The following is a 21,403-nucleotide window of genomic DNA, read 5'->3' as shown; positions in this document are numbered from 1 at the left end:
GACGAGCGGTGAGAGTAAGAGAGACATTCAGTGTAGTATATATCCCTACTGAGCCTGAGCGTTAAAGTAGGTCAGAATATTTAAAGGATTCGTTTAATTAAATATAAAGTAATATATGTGCCACTGTTATTCACCTAGCTGGGGGGAAGCCGGAGTATTATTGGTTACGTCGGAGTGGGGGTTTCCTCGAGTTTTTAAATAAGTTTTATTTATTTTTTTGTGTTTGTTAGCGTGTGTGTGTGCCTTGCACAAGGGCTTTCCAGTGTGTGTATCGACCCGGTGTGATGATCGCTGAATGTCCTCAGAGCGCCGATACCCGGGGCCGCTCCCGGTATCACAGCCAGAATGGGGAACAGAACCAGCCGAACCGCTCTGGTTTACTGTCCGAGATCCAAACTCCCATCCGGACCGAGCCTTTTAGCAACAGCTACAGCCTCATCCCAGGGAAAGAACTGGGCAGGTAAGTGTACACAATTGCATTTTGAATAAAATTGACTGGCGCTGATGACTAACTACTGGAATGCTCTGGGTTTTCTGTTAAATCCCCAAATGGCATCTTGTTTATACTTCGGGGATTTTGACCAGGCATTTTAATTTCGTGACGGCAGTTTGAATAAGCCTTAGTGCGTTTTATTGTATATTCTGCATATACTTTTTGACACATTCATTTAGTAATTTACTGTTCTGGAAGTATTTTGTGTGTACGAGCGGAATTGCTAAAAACCCATTAAAAGTCGAATATTATTATCTTATCTGCGTCAGTTCTAAACTATCAAATACTGTGCGTTGTAATTTAAAACTAAGGAAACCTGCACAGGAAGTTTGCACTACTTCTGTTTGCTGTCAACACAGGATAATTGGTTCCGACTGTACAACTCAACTGTGTGCATTCACTCGTTTTTTAATGTATTACTTTATTAACAATACATGAAAAAAACAATTGAATTAACTGTTAAAGGATTTTATTGGGATCAAGACGTACAGGAAGGAAGACCATCATTTTGAAACACAAATCTGTACAAAGACCTAGAGGTGTCTGTGTGTTATTATTATTATTATTATTATTATTATTATTATTATTATTATTATTATTATTATTGCTATTATTTATTTTTTATTATTATTTAAGTTGAATATTGATAATTTGCTCCAAATCTGGGATTGATATAGGGCTCCTTCAGTATTACAAAAACAATACAGAACTGAACCAAACAGGTGCTGTTCCTTGTTTAAGGTGTAATTACAGATTTGCTGCAACTGCTAAAGTAATTGACAGTGGCCGGGTTTTCATGCAGCTTAGAAAGTCTTCACTCTCTCGCATATACATTATGTACATTTGGTCCCTGTGGCGGAGTGTCCCGCCCCTGTGTGTGTGTGTGTGTGTGTGTGTATATATATATATATATATATATATATATATATATATATATATATATATATAATGTGTGTGTGTGTGTGTGTGTGTGTGCGCTGTGTTGTTATTATTTGTACTATTATTGTGTGCGGCGCGGATGAAACCCGCCGCCATTACATTATTTGTTATTATTGTTTTGTGTTTTTTGATCATTAAAACCTCGTGAGGATGCGTGACTGATCAGCTAGCTTTTTAACTAGCTGACAGTCACGCATTAACCTCGTGCAGGAGGTGGCCATCTCCCGACTTAATTAAGTGATTAATTTGTTGCTAAATCGGGAGATGGTCACCTGTATATAAACCTGCAGCTCTCTACCCACGGGAAGAGTGTACAGAGGAGAGTACGGGAGAGCGAGCAAGGACAAGGAGAGAGATAAATTAAAACAAAAACAACTGTTAAGCGTGCTGGTATTTACACCAACACAAAACTTATTTGTTTATTTCTGTTTGTTTGGCCAATGCGCCTTATTGTTTAGTGTGTTCGTGTTTTGTGTAACTCTTTTGTTTTGTTGTTATTTAATAAAAAAGCTAAGTGCTGTTGAGCTTCAGTTTCACCCGCTACTTCCTAATCTAGTATGTTTCTGGTCATACGTCACCACTGAAAGCCATCCTGTTCGCAGTCCCCCATATTTCAAAAATAGTAAATGTACATTTATTTTGATATTTAATCCGACATTGGCCGGCATTCCATACAGTTTTGGAAGTCAAACAAACTGTCCACTGTCATGTTTTTTTGACATAGCACGCACATTCCATGGTGGTTAAATTGCCTTCTGACGTTAAGAAGCCGCACAATTGACAAAAACTTTTTTTTTTGCATGGAAACATGTCCAGAAGTCATTCTTTGTCAGGGCGCGAAATAACCGACAGTACCGGCAGCAATTGCCACAGTGCCCAAGCTGCTTGCCGCAATGCCTCTCTAATAATAATAATAATAATAATAATAATAATAATAATAATAATAATAATAAACACATACGCAAAAGTTGCCTGTAGCAGTTCCTAAGCACATCTGATCTACAACCCATTCACAAACTTTCTCAGTGTCAGATAGCCCGTTCTGTCACAATTCAATGTCATTTTGTCTAATCGCCTACTGTGAGAAAATGACTCGTTATCATAATGTATTATCATTATAAAAATGAATTATTAGTTTTGCTCAACTTCTTACACCAAAAAAAAAAGAAAATGAGCAAGTTGCTATGACATGGTTGAAGTAGCAGCTCCCTGCGTTATGAAACAAGTAGGGCCCCTTTTCACACTGGCACTCCTACCTGGGTTCTGGCTACCTTGGTCACAATCCTGCATAGTGTGAAACCACGTACCCGGGTCATACCCGGGTCGCAGCGACCCACCTCAGGATGTGGGTCAACCCGCTTTGAACCGGTTTGAGCGTTTCAAAATGCGTGACGGCGGACGAAATAACAAACAGCCATGCCTATGTGTGCCGATGGTTCAGTCCAGCTTAGATTGAAGCGTCTGTAACAAGCTGCTTCCAGGGCATTGATACACGCATTGTGCGTCTGTCACTCAGGTCAACCCTGCTTTATCAAAAGCAGTGTGAAATCACGTAGCCGACCCGCATAACACTGGGTCCTGACCCGGGTAGGTTCCGACCCGGGTAGAGCATGCCAGTGTGAAAGGGGCTGAGGAGATAGTGAACAAAATACAATTGAAGTGCATCAATTTCTGTTTTCATTTATTTTTGTGTAATACATTCTCACTACCTTACATATTTCTACCTTTTAACTAGTAAAACATGTGCTTTCACGAAAGGGGTTAGAATCTGTATGCTTAAAAATAGCATAGCATTATGGGCAGCAGTGTGGAGTAGTGGTTAGGGCTCTGGACTCTTGACCGGAGGGTCATGGTTCAATCCCAAGTGGGGGACACTTCAGAAAATAGGAGGCACTTTTTTACACAGAGAATTGAGGGTCTGGAACCAACTCCCCAGTAATGTTGTTGAAGCTGACACCCTGGGATCCTTCAAGAAGCTGCTTAATGAGATTCTGGGATCAATAAGCTACTAACAACCAAACAAGCAGGATGGGCTGAATGGCCTCCTCTCGTTTGTAAGCTTTCTTATGTTCTTATGTTCTTATATTGTTTTTTTTTTTCCTGAATCGAGTGTCCATCAATGCACCATAACAATACTGTAAATCCTTTGCAACTGTACATTTCAACTTTCCCTTCACTGACATTGCTTATTTGTGCTGTTGTATCACTAAGGCTGTATCTAAGCCTTTTGTCTAATCTATGTGTTAGTCAGTGGTGTGTGACCATGTTTAATAAAAATACCCTGAATATTTATTTTTTGCCAAATTACCCTAGTATTTTTTCCATTATGAAGGTTTGTTGTTTTTAAATAAAATAAAAAATTATACCATTTCATTTTTACAATGGAAAAACATTAATTGAAAATGTAATAATTTCTCAGTATTTCTTTTTTGTTGTTTTATGAATGAGTATGAAATCGCCTTGGTGCCCTTGGGTTGGATTTATGTTTTGCCTTTTTGCCCCCTAGAACTGCCTTGGTGCCCCTGAATCTTCACGCCCAACGAAGGCAACATTGCCTTGCCCTTCATGACCTTAACTTCATGCCCTATATGCTTACGAGATTTCAGCAGTGAAAGTCACGTTTGTGACGTAACCTCGCGTAGCTTTCTACTTTTTACCAAGAAATCCTTTATTAGTCTGAGATCTGCTGGAAGTAGCCATGGCAAGCTTCTTTGACCAAACAGGAAAAACTAAGCATACAGTACAAGGAGACCTTCATTGTGTTTTTTTTTATTTGTATTTGTTTAATGTAACAATTTATTCAATGTTTCAGATTATTGCCATTTGACTAAATAAATTGTGTTATAGTTGTTTTATAAGCAAGATTATAAAAAATACTGAAGCTACTACAAATAAAAAAAAAATACCTTTTGCGACAAATAAATAAATAAATAAATAAATAATGAAGCCGATTGGTCATCGGATAGCTGATTGCTTTAAGTCTAGAATTTTCTGTCCCTTGACAATAAGATGCAATACATTGTACACTGGCCTTGCAGCATCTATCATGGGTATCTACCAAGGAAAAAAATATGTATTAAATTAGCAGAGCTGTGTTATTGCTGTGGGTGGGCTGCCAACAACATCAGACTTGAGCCTAATTCACTGAGCAAGATTTGTTTTAAAAGTACAAAAACATGAAAGAATAAACTGTTAGTTCCGCAAATTTGTTCAAAAAGACAACTACTGGTGAAAGCCTTGCACTGTCTCTGTTGAATTTGGATGTATTATTATTATTATTATTATTATTAATAATAATAATAATAATAATAATAATAATATAGTGTGCCTCTGAATCCTTGCAGGGACTGAATACTCCCATTGTTGCATAGTAGTTGGGATTGAGCTGTGACTTAACCACATAAAGTTTTTCCTTGCTGTCATTTGTCTAATTAACCTCAGGGGTGGATAATTTAAGATCAAAGTAAAACGGAAAATACTTAAACTGCTATGTATTCTTTATTTTCCATCACTGCATTGTGATCAGTGTACAGTATTCCGTAAGGGGTATTAATGGTTCATATTTTAAACTATTGAGGATATACAGTGCTATGAAGTTATTGATAGTCTACCAAGAAAAATACCAGTACCATTCTGCTCTTTTCCCTCACATGAGTGGAAATTCGTTCATGTTGTCTTTCTGTAGCTTGCATTTGGTTTTCCATAATGGTTTTCCTCTAGCAAAAAACTAGTACAGCACAGCCCTACAGTAGTAAAGGTCTGGCATTCTGCCCAGTCCCTGTTACCTGTGGGGGTATTTGTTCTTCTGCCTAAAAGGTCTACAGTACCTTAAGTGGCGCATACTCACTGGTTTTTGCTTAACATCATTTTGGGGTTTGTGATAGGATATCATGGGTGAAAGAATTCAGTCAAAATGGCCTCTCCCAGGTCCATTCCTGTGATTTTGTGTAGAAATGGCAAATAAATCAGGGGGAAGAGACACAATTTCTATATAAAACAAGAAACAACTCTTGACTGGTCCTTCCTGCAACTAATTTTATGCTGTTAAATATATTCTGTTGAAATGGTTTTATTCAACAACAAAAACATGTCTTTGCTAGGGATGTGCTTTTGGTACATTTTTATGAACGTTTTAAATGCTATGCAGGTGTCAGCATTTAAACCATATCTACAGACACACAAACTCTTTATATTACATTCTGATATACTGACAGCCCTGGTTAGTATGTTCCAAGCAAACAACCCCTAAATAAGCAAATAACGTTTTAACAAAATCGCAAAGACTTAACTACAAAGTTTAAAAAAAAAAAACAAAAAAAAAACTACATACACACCAGTATACTGAAATTAGGGTTATCACTGTTAGATTCATCCGTGCACATTTTTAATAAAGGCAACAATCTTATAGCGACTGTCTTGCATGTAATACTAAAAAATCAATAGAATCTTAAAAAAAAAAAAAAAAAAAAAAAAAAAAAAAAGGAATTTGGTCTTTATTATTTTTATCTTAGTAAATGTCTCTCTTTGTGTTTGTACTGCACTATTAACTGTTAATATTTAACATTATATCAAAGAACAAAACAAAACCAATAGTAATATAAAAAAAAAAAGTTTACATGTGTTACAGAATCTATGAAATGCACAGATTCCAATACATTGTAATAACGCTACTGTTCAGAGACCGTTGCCACAAATGGGAAATCCACACACACACACACATATATACATAGAGTTCTCGGCAGCGCTGTTGAGCATAACGAGCCATTACGTTGTTACCTGGAAAAATGATGCTTTATTCAGGCCGCTACGTTGTGTTTTCAGTTTGCGTAATGGCCAAAAAATAATAATAATCCTGTGAAACACTGTTGGTTATTCCTTTGTGTGAGAAATTGGTTTACTTAAAATACTTGTTTCAGCTCTCAACACTCTTCAATGGGTTGGTTGTGACAACATGTTCTTTGGTTTGGTGCGTGTAATGTATGTGACACAGAGACGAGATTGAACTTCACTGAACTTTATTAGCACATTCTCCCCTGTTGACGGATGAGACTAGATCCTGGGTGCGCCCCTGATACACAGCTCTGTAACAACCAACACCACTGCAGATCTTTATTATTATACCATAACTACGTTCCCTCTAAGACTTTCATTTAGTTAGCCACTGTGGCTAAAGTAACAACGTTTTTTAGCCACACTGGGAAAAACTTTAGCCACTTAATAATACTATAAACAAGTGATAAGCATACTGTTTCAGCAAGGCAAAAAGACGTGTATTTTGTTTGAAAACACATAGATATTTGCCATGTAATGCCAGACCTTACCATTTACAATACACATAAATATTATATTTAATTTGTACTATAACTCTGATTCCCATTTAAAAAATGCCAAACTTAGTCCCACATGAAAAAAATGTTACAGATTTTAGTTAATCTCACAAACCCTTGCCATATAATCCAAACAACATGCTTTGAAACAAAAGGTAATTGGTAGATTTAATAGATAAACAAAACCGTGTTGCCTTAATTTTTAAATAAAACAAAGTGAATACTTGGCTTACTTCTGATCTATCTTATCCAACGTGTAATGTTGTAAGGGTAGCAGTGTGGATTAGTGGTTAGGGCTCTGGACTCTTGACCGGAGGGTCATGGGTTCAATCCCAGGTGGGGGACACTGCTGCTGTACCCTTGAGCAAGGTACTTTACTTAGATTGCTCCAGTAAAAACCCAACTGTATAAATGGGTAATTGTATGTAAAAATAATGTGGTATCTTGTAACAATTGTAAGTTGCCCTGGATAAGGGCGTCTGCTAAGAAATAAATAATAATAATAATAATAATAATGTAGGCTTGAAGTGCGTATCCTAGCAATGCGCTAATTTACTGTACTAGCACTAGAAACAGCGCACTCACACTCAAGGTTTTAATGCAAACCAGCAACAGGAGACTTAAAACTGGGTACTAATTCGATGCATCGATTTACCAAAATGTAATCGAAGCTCAGTAAAATTTAAAGGACAGATGTGCTGTTTTTATTATGTTTTTTGGTGGCTAAATGCAGCAGGCTGAACTTGCAGTGGTTCAATACAACCTAAAAATGTTGTGGAAATCAGACTTTTATAATAGTAATAATAATACTAAATAACCTAAGATAAATCTTCTGTGATTGTACAATGTTATTTCATGCTGTTCTGTAGCATGATTCTTCTGTGCAAATTATTTTTACCATACCATATTGATTCAAAATACCTTTTACATTTTTTCTGTAAATACAATTCCAAAGACTATTAATTACACTTTAACAATCTTACAGTACATGGCCAAAACACAGGACTTAATTATACTGTGTTTAAATTCTTGCTTTCCATAAATACTGTATCCCCAGATGCACAGTAAAGCCCCAACCCTGATTCTTTCAGAGTACAAACCAACCATCTGAATAAGCTTGTTGGCTAAATGGGCCAACTCCTTTATCCACTGCAGGGGGTCTAGAAAATCAATACCCTGCAGATGGACTACTCAATTACAACAGGCACTGCTGATCCTGAGTATTATCATATAAACATTTACTTTTTGTCAAACACATCTACTTACAAATTCAACACACTGTGTCTTTTGCTGTTTGAATACCAAATACAAACTGATCCATTTTTAAAGGTGGTTTGCTTGCTTTTGCTATTTAGCGTAGCTTGCTTGAAGAAGTTTTAATAGGGTCTTTAAAACCAGCTTGCCAATTATTCTGTATATAACCAATGTCACACGTCAAAATAAATAAATAAATAATAACAACAATGCATTACTAATTCAGAGTAATGGAGATGATTTCCATTTAAATTAGAACATTAAAAAAGAAAGAATTTAAAGAATGTTTTTATACCCTAGACAGATGACATTTGCCTTTTTTGAGTCACATGTTTAAAGCTTATTATTCACCAATGTCATGGGCATGCAGGGTAAACAAGCTTGCAATGTCAGTGAAACAGGTGTTAGAAAATGCACAGCTTCTGTTAACCCAGAGTTGAATAAGCCTGGTCTGTCTGGAGTCAAAGATTCAAACTTCCAATTGTAGCTGTGCCTCACGCAACAGATAATAAAGAAAAGTACAACTATACAGTAGCTATTGAGTACGTAAAAGCCACTGCAGTTTATATAGTAAGATTTAGAATTTAAATACCCACTGTCAAAAGACACTCATCCATCACATTATATTACAGTATTCACAGTTTACTGGAAACAAACATACTCCTGCCAAACCACTCTCATATTTCTAATGTCCTCAGCCTCAAAGAATGTGCTTCATAATATATGAACAGGCTGGTTGTGTCATAATATATTTGTAATACTTAATAATCTTTTACAAGTACATGTGGAAAATTAGAACGTTATTTGTACATTTGTTTCAGATCTTTAAAGACCAATCAAATTGATTTCCATCAGAATCCTACAATTAATAAAAATCTTTAAAATGTGTGTTTCTGATCACCAACTGAATCGCACATCGATTTTTCATCCAGTTATAAACTGTACAGTATTTGATAACATAATACTGTAGGATACACTCCAAATACGCTTCTATTAAAGACTGTTGTGCAACTCCTTAACAGATCATCAATATCAAGATGATCAAACTTGGGGCCATATTTTCAAAGCGTTTACTGTACTCCTGGCTTTAAGTAGAACCTTGGTGTATTTCGGGGGGCTGGAGCTGGGGCTCCTCTCTTGTGTCATCCTGCTAAAATACCTGTCAGTTACCCTTTAATTACCTATCAGTCACCATATTTAAACTGTAGCCAGCTTCCTAATTCTTGTCTTGTTTTTCAGTTTGCAGTTACCACACAGACTTGCAGACCCAGTCTTTTTGGTATCTGTTGGAAGGGGCAATTTTACTTTGCTACTAAACTAACTTTTGGATGCTGCTGCAGCAGCCCTAAGTTGTTTGATTCACTCCGAAACCCTCTGCTGGATTCTACTCAATATTAATCGCATTTACTTTCTGCTGCACTTCTCCTTCTATCGCCTCCATCAGCCCCTCCAGCTGAAGCACTCTTAGAACTCAGGTCTCTCTTCTCAGCCGGCGTCCCCCTCTCAAAGGAGAAAACCATCGGTCCAGTTCACGCTCGTGAGTTCCTAGGAGCGGTTAGATTAGTTTAGTTTTAAAAAAATATATATGTATAATATATATACATATATACACAGACGTGCTCAAATTTGTTGGTACCCTTACAGCTCATTGAAATAATGCTTCATTCCTCCTGAAAAGTGATGAAATTAAAAGCTATTTTATCATGTATACTTGCATGCCTTTGGTATGTCATAGAATAAAGCAAAGAAGCTGTGAAAAGTGATGAATTATTGCTTATTCTACAAAGATATTCTAAAATGGCCTGGACACATTTGTTGGTACCCCTTGGAAAAGATAATAAAGAATTGGATTATAGTGATATTTTAAACTAATTTGTTTCTTTATTTAGTATCACACATGTCTCCAATCTTGTAATCAGTCATTCAGCCTATTTAAATGGAGAAAAGTAGTCACTGTGCTGTTTGGTATCATTGTGTGCACCACACTGAACATGGACCAGAGAAAGCAAAGGAGAGTTGTCTGAGGAGATCAGAAAGAAAATAATAGACAAGCATGGTAAAGGTAAAGGCTACAAGACCATCTCCAAGCAGCTTGATGTTCCTGTGACAACAGTTGCAAATATTATTAAGAAGTTTAAGGTCCATGGAACTGTAGCCAACCTCCCTGGGCGCGGCCGCAAGAGGAAAATCGACCCCAGATTGAACAGAAGGATAGTGTGAATGGTCGAAAAAGAACTAAGGATAACTGCCAAAGAGATACAAGCTGAACTCCAAGGTGAAGGTACGTCAGTTTCTGATCGCACCATCCGTCGCTTTTTGAGCGAAAGTGGGCTCCATGGAAGAAGACCCAGGAGGACTCCACTTTTGACAGAAAAACATAAAAAAGCCAGACTGGAATTTGCTATAATGCATATTGACAAGCCACAATCCTTCTGGGAGAATGTCCTTTGGACAGATGAGTCAAAACTGGAGCTTTTTGGCAAGTCACATCAGCTCTATGTTCACAGACGAAAAAATGAAGCTTTCAAAGAAAAGAACACCATACCTACAGTGAAACATGGAGGAGGCTCGGTTATGTTTTGGGGCTGCTTTGCTGCGCCTGGCACAGGGTGCCTTGAATCTGTGCAGGGCACAATGAAATCTCAAGACTATCAAGGCATTCTGGAGCGACACGTACTGCCCAGTGTCAGAAAGCTCTGTCTCAGTTGCAGGTCATGGGTCCTCCTACAGGATAATGACCCAAAACACACAGCTAAAAACACCCAAGAATGGATGAGAACAAAACATTGGACTATTCTGAAGTGGCCTTCTATGAGTCCTGATCTGAATCCTATCGAACATCTATGGAAAGAGCTGAAACTTGCAGTCTGGAGAAGGCACCCATCAAACCTGAGACAGCTGGAGCAGTTTGCTCAGGAAGAGTGGGCCAAACTACCTGTTAACAGGTGCAGAAGTCTCATTGAGAGCTACAGAAAACGTTTGATTGCAGTGATTGCCTCTAAAGGTTGTGCAACAAAATATTAGGTTAGCGGTCCCATCATTTTTGTCCATGCCATTTTCATTTGTTTTCTTATTTACAATATTATGTTGAATAAAAAAATCAAAAGCAAAGTCTGATTTCGATTAAATATGGAATAAACAATGGTGGATGCCAATTACTTTTGTTAGTTTCAAGTTATTTCAGAGAAAATTGTGCATTCTTCGTTTTTTGTGGAGGGGTACCAACAAATTTGAGCACGTCTGTATATATAATATGCAATTACAGTCAAACCTGCTCATGCGACCACCTGGTCTAAGTGACCACTTTAAATTCCTCCCAGTGATATTTGTGCTTTTATTGAACTGTATTAAGCAACCATCTGTCTAATGCGACCAGCGACCACAATTCTCTTACCCAGCAACAAACTCAAACCTGTATTAAGCACCCTTACATAGGGCTATTGTTATAAGAAAAATATGGTTTTAAATGCTACGTCCTAAATTCAAAGGAATATGGTAACCATTTTAACGGTCTTTTATCCATAATCAATAAAACAACAGCGCTCTCTTGTAAAGGAAGAGAGAAAATGTGGAGAAACAAAAGGTCCTCCCTAGATGACCGAATTAAAGTTATTAAACTTGTGAAGACAGTAAGTGCCAGAAAAAACTGCTGAAAAATTTGTCACTAGAAAGACAGATGCAGCATTTTGAAACGGAAAGAACTAGGGCTTGAAGTTTTAGGTTTTTCTTTTTGTTCATGTGACCGTGTTTTGAGCCGATTTCAATATTAAATAATTAATTAAACTGTTAATTACTAAACAAAGTTGCTTCTTTTTACCTTGATGTCCTGATTGACTTGCTGATTCTGTTTCACCTTCTTCATTATTTTAACACAAGAGCAAGCAATGACATTAAGCACTCTCAAGGTGTTTGTTTTTTAACATAATAAATGATGCATTCATGGTAGAGCTTTTCATTGGAGTGCTAATGTTTTGCTGAATTATTGTACAAGTGTTTAAATTCCTCATGAATATGAATTACTGTACAGTATTTAAGAACATGCAGGAGTGGAAGATGCTGATAAAGTAAACCAGTCATTGTACAGTAGTCTCAGAACAAGCAGGCTGTCTGTCTTAACTAACTGAAGAGCCTGTTAGAATGATTAACACGTTTTTAAATGTTATCCAAACATGAAAGGACAACTCCGGATTCTTCCTACTACCTTGCACCAAACTTGATGCTGAAAGCAGGAGGACATTCGCTATGGTTAAAAAATGAAAGTGGGCATAAACAAAATAAGGCAGATGATGCACAACATGCAGCTCTCTGCAGATCTACTAATATTTGTGTTTTGTATGTTTGGTCGATTACAACTCTCCATATATAATAAAGAATTAACAATCGGTAAGTGTGTGTAATAAGCCTGTTAAGGTCTTCTCGGGGTTCTAGGTCATCAGAGGCCACTCAATATATGATGTCCCGTAACCCCTCGAAGCCCCTAACAGGCGTATTACACATTACCTATACTTAATACTCTATATACTGTGTGAAAAACAGAGATTCTAAACAATATCCGTGTTGAAATTACTGTATTAGTAACTTATCAAAGGGTGTTTCTTTTTGTGAGGCTTGTGCAATGACATTATGAATGCAGTCTGACCAACTCCGATGTAATGCATGTATTGAATCAATTCTGTTCGCCTTTATTCATAGGCTGTTGTTACATTATAATGGATAATTAAAATGACTTCACAGGAAGCAGTGGAGGGTGCTGTCATTTCACTTAACAATTGAGCTTTACTGTAGAAATGTATTCTTGTTTGAGACATATTGTAGGTCAGTGTACTCATGACTGGAAATTTGGCAATCCATTGCAGTATATTTTCTAATTGATCATTTGCAGGCAAGCAGTGATGACTGTTACAAACAATGCTGCACCTTGTTTAAGACCATTTGGTAGTCAAATGTGCAGTATCATTAGAATTTGGTTAAAAAAAAAAAAAAATTATATTTGTGTGGTTTATCATTAGTAGTAGAAATGTTAATCCTGTTAACTGTTTTAGTGTCTGAAGAAGGAAAACAAAGTCCTAACACTAACACGTTGGGTTGAGCCACATTTATACTGTTTGAAATGAAAGTATGGTAGTAGTAAGTATGCACCAATAAATTGCTTATGGCTGGCAGGGAGTAAGATTATACAGAAAAGATTACAAATTAAAAGCTTTGATTTAATGTTTTAAGTCTTGGTTTGCTCCTTCTCTGGCAGTGTATTTTACGAAAACAATGACTGGAAAAACTATGATAGAGATTGATGCTGTAATCATGTAGGCTACTTGTAGTTACATATAGGATCTCTGAACATGTTTTGATATTTTTATTGATGGTGCCTTTTAATAAAAAAAACAGGCAGTTTATGGTCCACCACCTGGAATGGATTAGCATTATGTTTGATCTCTGATACAGTATGTACTGTAATACACACAAGATGCCAGTGATAAAGACAAAGATGTTTAAAAGTTACATGTTCAATCAAACTGATACAATGCATACAATGCTGTCTGTATGACAGATCAGGGGGGCAGTAAATATGTGACTTTGTGTCCTGCATACATCGTTATAAATTCAGTTATTTGCTAATCTAATACATTATTCGATAGGATGAACTTTTCACTGTATCACTAAAGTTTAGGTATAAATAACTCCTTTATTCCTATACAACCTTTAGGGCATCCAAAATGGCATCCTACCAGCTTCATACTTCATACTATACTATATTGTTTCATACACATTCAGTACACCTGACATTGTTGCACACACAGTACTGTACATTATTTAATGACATTATTGGATTTGTATCAGTGGGGGTTAGCATACAGTACAGTATTTTGGAGGTGGGTACTCCATGATTACAGCCTAATAAGATTCCATTACCTGTGTCACTGACCTCATATGGAGGAATAAACTCCCATTTCCTTTTCTGTATGTTGTACTACCAAAAGATTTGCATGAAGATTTGTATACTGTATGTAAAACAATTTTACTGTGGCCCCAAAGACTTCTGCAAGTGTGGTCAGCCTGCTGGAGCATCTGCTTTTATAATGGTTATAATTTAGTGTTTTTTTTAGCAAATTGGTTGTCTGTGCATTGTTGTCATCCTTCTTTCTCAAATACAGTAGTTGACCCTGAGCCTCCTCCATTACTCCAAAACTGAGTACAGTATGTTTCCACAACATGGATCTGATTCTGAGAACTTTTTGTGATTTTTTTTTTTTTTTTTTTTAATATACTACAAAAAAACTAAATGGGGGGAAAAAAAAAAACAAATCACTATTACATCAATGTTTTTCGCACACCATTAGACAGCCTAAATTGTACCTTCATGTTGGCAATGTTAAGACTTGTGATAAAAAAGTTGAGGCTGGAGATATGTGCCTGACTATAGTTTTATGTTGATATTCTTCATGATACAGTAATGATAGCTAGTTTAGTTTACAGCAGTTTTCAATGGACTGTCTATAAGCGGTAATATACAGAAATTACTTTATTAAACCATATCCTGGAATTTATTTATTTATTTATTTATTTATTTATTTTTGCTGAACAAACCAGATTACTGTGAAACTGTGTCAGTCTGGTTAGTTCTGTAAATCAGTTTCATGCAATGTTCATAAATTTAGGTGTTTTTCTAGAGAATGCATTTATACAGACAAATCGTTTGCTTTATTTCTGAAAGCCTCACATCAGCCCCTGCAAAATTTGCTTTTCACACTGGTCTGGATTGTGTACCTTCGCACTACAGAAGTGGGTCACCATACAAAGTATATGGTTGTATGAGTAGAAAGGGCAATGTAATTTTGAAGGTGACTTCATCCTCTAGAAATGCAGGGAGACAAAGGGATGTTCAGCTCCCTAGATAACAGCAGTGTGTCAGTACCCATAGACGCTGGACTGAAGAGCAAGCCTTCCCTTTACTGTTGATGAAAAGATACTGAATTGTGTATATTTACACTGCAAATAGGGGAATTAGTTTTTTAGCAACACTGTACAGTACACGTGATCTTTATCTAGTTTCCGTTTCATACCCAAGGGCATTGGTGAAGTAAAATGATACCTGTAACTAATTTGCTATATTGTCATGGGGTTTACACTACTCAACTATGTAAAAATAAATTATGCTGTTTGGGTTACCAAGAAAAAGGATATTTTGGGTATTGAAGTGGGATGTATTAAAAAAAAAAAAGTAGACATCTACAGTAAGGGCAATTAAACTGAACTTCCTAATTGCTTAAGCTGTTGCAGAAACGTTTAAGAAAGTACCAATCCATCTCCGATTTTATCCACTCAGAACACTGTCTTCTCGTGCACCCTTTTAGCTTTCTCTTTTGTGAAGTGAAAGAGATCATTCAAAAGCTTCCTGTTGAAAGTCAGTAGCATATACCTATATAAATAGGGCTCCTGCAAAACTGTTGCATGTGTTTCTCGTATACCCTGGACAGATAGAGTTGCCTTAGTTAGAGCAGGGCTCTTCAACTAGTTTTTTTTAATTTAAGGATGCCAGATTGGAAAAAAGTTAGGAGTAGGCAGGCCAGAGTATTTTACTCTGCATATTTTTAAGCAATTATATATAACTTAATGTTCATATATTGAACAAGACTTACACATTTTACCATATGAATAGTACTTTAATAATAGAACAGTGTGATAATTTAACAGAGTATCATTACAAACATTTTAAAATGTATGTGACATATTAATAGTATAACTGTTAAGAGATCAGCGCTTCTACTTTTGAGCTTCTAACTACTGTGCCCTCTGCTCTGGATACGTATTTCCAAAAGCTCCTTCTTTGGTTTCAAAATGCTTTTTCATATTGTATTCCTAACTACTGACACACATTCATTGCACAATAAACACATTGGCTTTGTGTTCGGTACAGTTGGTAAAATAAGTATTTATTGGTCCACTCATTGTTGAATCTACAATTTTCACAATTTTCTGTTCTTACTAGCTAGAGTAAAGAGAGAGCCATGTTATAGCAACACGAGTAAAAAAAACTAAAACCCACTCATAAGTATGTAGTATTATTAAGGAGTTAATGATAAATTATAAAACTAAAGGTTTCACCTCAACCATCGTGTCGTTTCCTTGTGTTGAGCGGGTGACAGAGTAAGGGATTTGCGATGATAACTAAATAAATGAATACATAAATTCAATTAAGTTTTTTTAATGGGGCGGGCGGGGGGTTGACGATCGGTACTTTTCTGTATACAACTCCAAAATTATTCCACAGAATAGAACTCTCACAAAACAGCTAGTTGCTTTTTTAAACAACTCGACTCACACAGCACACAGGCAGCGCCGCAACAGAGACAGACAGTCCATCAGCGTATTGCCCACAAAGCCACCTGTTTTCTCATTATCCAATGATCCAAATAAACATACAAAAACGTTTTATACACGTGTCAACCCTTCTGGGTAGTGTAGTTTTCAAAGCAATCCATTATTTTTTGTAGGAGAATAACAGCGGTAAAAGACTGTTTGCGCAGTTAGGTTTTTTTTGTTTAAAAGGTGCAGTTGCAAAGCAGAATTCCATTCCCGAAATGCCAGTTCCGTCCCAATGCCTAATTCCACGATTCCGTCCGTGATTCCGCGATCATGGAAAATCAGTAGCCCTGTTATAGCCATACTGTAGGGTCAGAAGCATCTGTACAAATTAAATAATATTTCTGTCCAGATGTTCTGTTGGTCAGTAGGTTAAACAGGAACAATTAATCTTGATGTGGTTCCTTGAAACAGATGGAATAATAATTATTTTGGTAACAACATTCATTAGCCATACTGTACAGTAGGCATGTTTTGTTCTGTACTGGTAGGGTATGGGAAGAGATATACAGTGGTACAGCACTTTTCTTTTTTAAACATGTTTAAATTGTAATTCACAGGGGTAAATTTGCTGTGGTGAAGAAGTATGTGAAGAAGAGCACAGGGAAGGCGTATGCTGCTAAATGCATGAGAAAGAGGAGAAAGGGACAAGACTGTCGGTTGGAGATTATCCACGAGATTGCCGTCCTAGAGCTGGCCAAATCCAACTGCTGGGTCATTGACCTACATGAAGTCTACGAGACCTCCTCAGAAATGATCTTGGTGCTGGAATAGTAAGTGTTTTTACAGTCTGAGAGATGTCTAAATATCTAAAAGATTCATTCTAGGTTATTGTTGTTTCTGACACTAATAGTAATTATTGAGTTATGCACTAGAATCTTTTATTTAACACAATGCTTTTATAAATGTCATGGTCAGAATGCACTCTTGACTATAGTTCCCTTCTTAGATTCTCTATTAATAATAAACCTAGGGTCACCTTGCAAGTTACAAAAACACATGCCCTTAAGTACAATAAGACCTTGTGTTTTGTGAACTGTTCAAAGATCAGATGGTGGTCTACATTTTAGTGCAATTTTGGATTGATATTTTAAAGTGCAAGTCTTTTTTTTGGTTTTGTTTTAATAAACACAGTGATTTAATATAAACATGCCACTTTATATTTGAGCATCAAAAGAAATGTATCTCTTATATTTGAGCATCAAAAGAAACATATCACTTATATTTGAGCATCAATAGAAACTTACCACTTATATTAGGATAAAATTCACTAGATGTGATCGAAAAATGACAAACTCTGTTTTAGAGCAGGTGCAGTGACTTATTGTGCTGATTTAACAATTGATATCACGAAGATGCTGCAAAATGATCTGTTGATCTTGGGCAGATGTTGTGACTCTTGGTCTCCCAGTTCATGGAAATGGAAATAAAGCCACAGCACTTCTATGTACTGTAACTCAGTAGACCCTCCTGTTTGAACAACTTGCCAAGTTCCTCTCTCATAATGGAGGAATGGCTCGATATAATTTGACTGTAGGATGGAAAGTGTGTGGATACATTGCAAATGGGTTTTTTCATCGTGTTCCAATGGTACAGTAATAGTCCAAACAAACTCATTATCAAATTTGTGTTACTAATCAAAACAAAGCCAAAGCAGGTAAACCAAGGAACAGTCTTTCATAGGCAATTGTACAAAGCTAATGCAAATGTTTATACAGTATGATACCTTCCAAAACAATGCACACTGTTTCTGTGCTGGCTGAATTCATATGTATCCAGGATTTATACAGCAATTCTTAGAAAGGACACCTTTTAGGTAGCAGCAGAAAAGTGCACTGTACTGTGTTTGCAGGGAACTTCTGTTGGTTCACCTGTCTCAAACTTTTTCTTACTGTGTCTGCATTGTAATTGTCATTTGATAGACCTACAAGGATTGTGGGAAATCTTTGACCTCCCAGTCAAGGTCACATAATACAAATCTGGGTTGGCAACAATTACTGTATTCCTTCCAATTTAAGACACACTTTTTAAACCATTTTTTTTTCTCAAACATGGCCTGCATCTTAAATCAGAGTATAGTGTATAAAAATCGGCAAGAAAAGACGTGCCTGCCGAGTACACAAACAGCAACGTGACTAACTGCTGAGAAAAGACAAACAAAAACGCCACTGCCCAATCTCGAATCAGCCATGACATACAGGCAGCCATTTTCAAAGAAGCAGGAGTCATTGTCTGGGAGATGTCAAGTAATAAATGGGACTCCTCCAACTTAGAGGATGATGACTAGGAGAGATGTATTGTTGTTACAGACAGGCGTGTTCATTTACCAGTGTACAATACTGTATGCCTAATAGACGATATTGTAGCATTTCATTCCAAAGAATTCACTCCAAGCTTGTCAAGTCAATGTCAGAATCCAGGGTAACATTCTTTTTTTATAATACTGTACTGGAGGCTTTCATGTATACTGAATTACTGGTGATCATTAGCCAGTGTACTTCAAGAGTTGATTAGCAACAAATAGAAGTGTTCAAACAATGTCATAAATATTATCAGGGTAGTAGTCATAATGACGACCATCCTTATAACTGTAGTCACTTAACTTTCAGCAGTGAAGACATATTGTAAAGAAAGACAACAGTGTGACAAAGATAGCACCACTGGAAACTGCAGACTAATCAAATGTATAAATAATGTATACTGTTTTTTTCTGCAAAACACACAACTTTAATTAGTTATCGTGAGATATAATTTCTGTTACAGTACTTGGTGCTGAAAAAAATACAAATATAATTTTATACTTCTAAGGAAATGTGTTCATTGACAGTGCTTCAGAGTCATTGATGCCTTTACTGTGAAAGCAACCTGATGGTGTCAAAATACACTGGTCGCTGACGCTTTGATGTGACACGCTTGGTGTAAAAAGACCTTTCGAGTACTCAGTAGTTCAAATAATCCTTCTACACACGTAGCGTACAGTAAGCTGATAAGATGGGGCTCTACAGTTTGTCATTTGTCTGCAGCAGGTTGTACTTTACATTACCATAGCACTGGATTTGTTTGATATGGAACACCTCAGATTAAATAAGGTTTGGGAGCTTTCCATATCCCTTTCAAGCTACAGTTCAATGCATGAATTTCATGATCTTTTGAAATAGTGCATGATGGGCAGTATGGTGTTACTATAAGATATTGCCACGACTTGTGTTTTTCTATGTTTGTAGTAGCAGAAGTGACAGGGTAACCCAGTACTGTACAATCTATGATAACTTATCTCTCCCTTAACATAAACGTTTTACCCTACTGTAACCTTGAAAGAAAAAATATACATTTTAATGTAATTGCTCGAGTATAAGTCGAGAAATTTAACCCCAAAATACAATCCTGAAGTTGGGGGGGCTGACTAATACACGAGTAAAAAAAAAAAAAAGAGCAAAAGCCTTGTCAGCAAACCTTTAATGTCTGCAAAAGTCATGGCCGGTGTGTGGTTACTACAATCTCCGTCTGTACCTAGCAGGGACTGCCTAGCTTTGAGGCTTGATCACTGCCGCTTGTTTGTTATTTTTCTTTATCAATAGTTTGTATTGGCGCTTGAAAAGAAAGAAAGTTCAGTTAAGATCAGGTTAACTTAGTTCTAAGAGAACAGACTTTATAATTCACTACACTGCCACTGTGTACCTGCATTGCCTGCCTATCTTTCCCTTGTGGATTACAAACTAATGAAGAATGAAGATTTAATTTAGACGCTAAAACACAGAAGATCTCATTGCTACACCTCCCTCAAATGGGTGAGAGAAACACAGTTTAATAATTTTTTCTTGCTGGACGTCTAACTTGGGTATTATTTTTTAAATGCACATATTTTTTTGCTACTGAGCTAGTAGCCCACGTCTTGTATTTTTTTGTTTTTGTTGTACTGGCCGATTTGCTTTAAACAAACGGAACATTGCAACCTTACGGACAATTAATTCATGGGGAATGAAGTTTAAATGTACACTCTAATATTTAATATTATATTTAATATTATTCATTCTGAATGAATTGTTTATTGTGGTTGTTGCATTGAATTGCGCGCGCTTGCCTGTGCAAGGGCCGTGCTTTTCTTTTATTTCATGTCCTTATTGAAGTGCAAGTTATGTTTTTTTTCGCTGTCAGTCAATCCTTTTGTACTTAAATATTTTAGATTTTCTTATATTTGGCACAGTAACTAGTTATAATTTCTGGAAACGTATATAGTTAGCTATAGGCTAAGGGCTGATTGTTACAGCGTGACCCTGCAGCAGAGTGCTTCTGTGGAAACAGCGCACCTCCATTGACAATTGTAGAGGGCAAATCCTCATTGCCAGAGCAAATGTTTCTAATTTCTCTCAAATAAAAACACAAATATCTCAAGATTTGGCGAAAACTATTCCGTAACATTGTCTATATATAAAAAAATTAATCCTAGGTTTGTTTACATCCAGGAGCGGTCACGTAAAACAGACGCAGTTTAATAGAATTACAGCCAGACCACATCACCTCCCACATTCCATGAAATATATAAAAATAAAAGTACTGTACTGTAATACGCATCAAAATTACGCGTCTGGCAGTTCTAGGTAGAAGTGCTTATAAAATTGTTATTTTTGCAAATCTGCCGCTCAGATGCCGTCAGGATATCTAAATACATATACAGACGTGCTCAGATTTGTTGGTACCCTTACAGCTCATTGAAATAATGCTTCATTCCTCCTGAAAAGTGATGAAATTAAAATCTATTTTATCATGTATACTTGCATGCCTTTGGTATGTCATAGAATAAAGCAAAGAAGCTGTGAAAAGAGGTGAATTATTGCTTATTCTACAAAGATATTCTAAAATGGCCTGGACACATTTGTTGGTACCCCTTGGGAAAGATAATAAATAATTGGATTATAGTGATATTTCAAACTAATTAGTTTCTTTAATTAGAATCACACATGTCTCCGATCTTGTAATCAGACATTCAGCCTATTTAAATGGAGAAAAGTAGTCACTGTGCTGTTTGGTA

The 21,403-nt window shown here is 36.5% G+C and overlaps 1 protein-coding gene across 1 annotated transcript in view; it reads left to right on the top strand.

The window, feature by feature from the left end:
- Positions 1–21,403, top strand: part of LOC117435556 (serine/threonine-protein kinase 17A-like) — a 31,188-nt gene continuing 9,785 nt past the window's right edge. Inside the window, exons 1-3 of the mRNA XM_059014493.1 lie at positions 1–66; positions 231–460; positions 16,935–17,147. Coding sequence (XP_058870476.1) covers positions 285–460; positions 16,935–17,147 — 389 coding nt within the window. The 5' untranslated portion in view covers positions 1–66; positions 231–284. The remainder of the gene's footprint in view (positions 67–230; positions 461–16,934; positions 17,148–21,403) is intronic.

This window comes from Acipenser ruthenus, chromosome 3, assembly GCF_902713425.1.
Source record: "Acipenser ruthenus chromosome 3, fAciRut3.2 maternal haplotype, whole genome shotgun sequence".
In the NCBI taxonomy this organism is placed as follows: domain Eukaryota; kingdom Metazoa; phylum Chordata; class Actinopteri; order Acipenseriformes; family Acipenseridae; genus Acipenser; species Acipenser ruthenus.
This window is presented reverse-complemented; position numbering and strand designations above follow the sequence as displayed.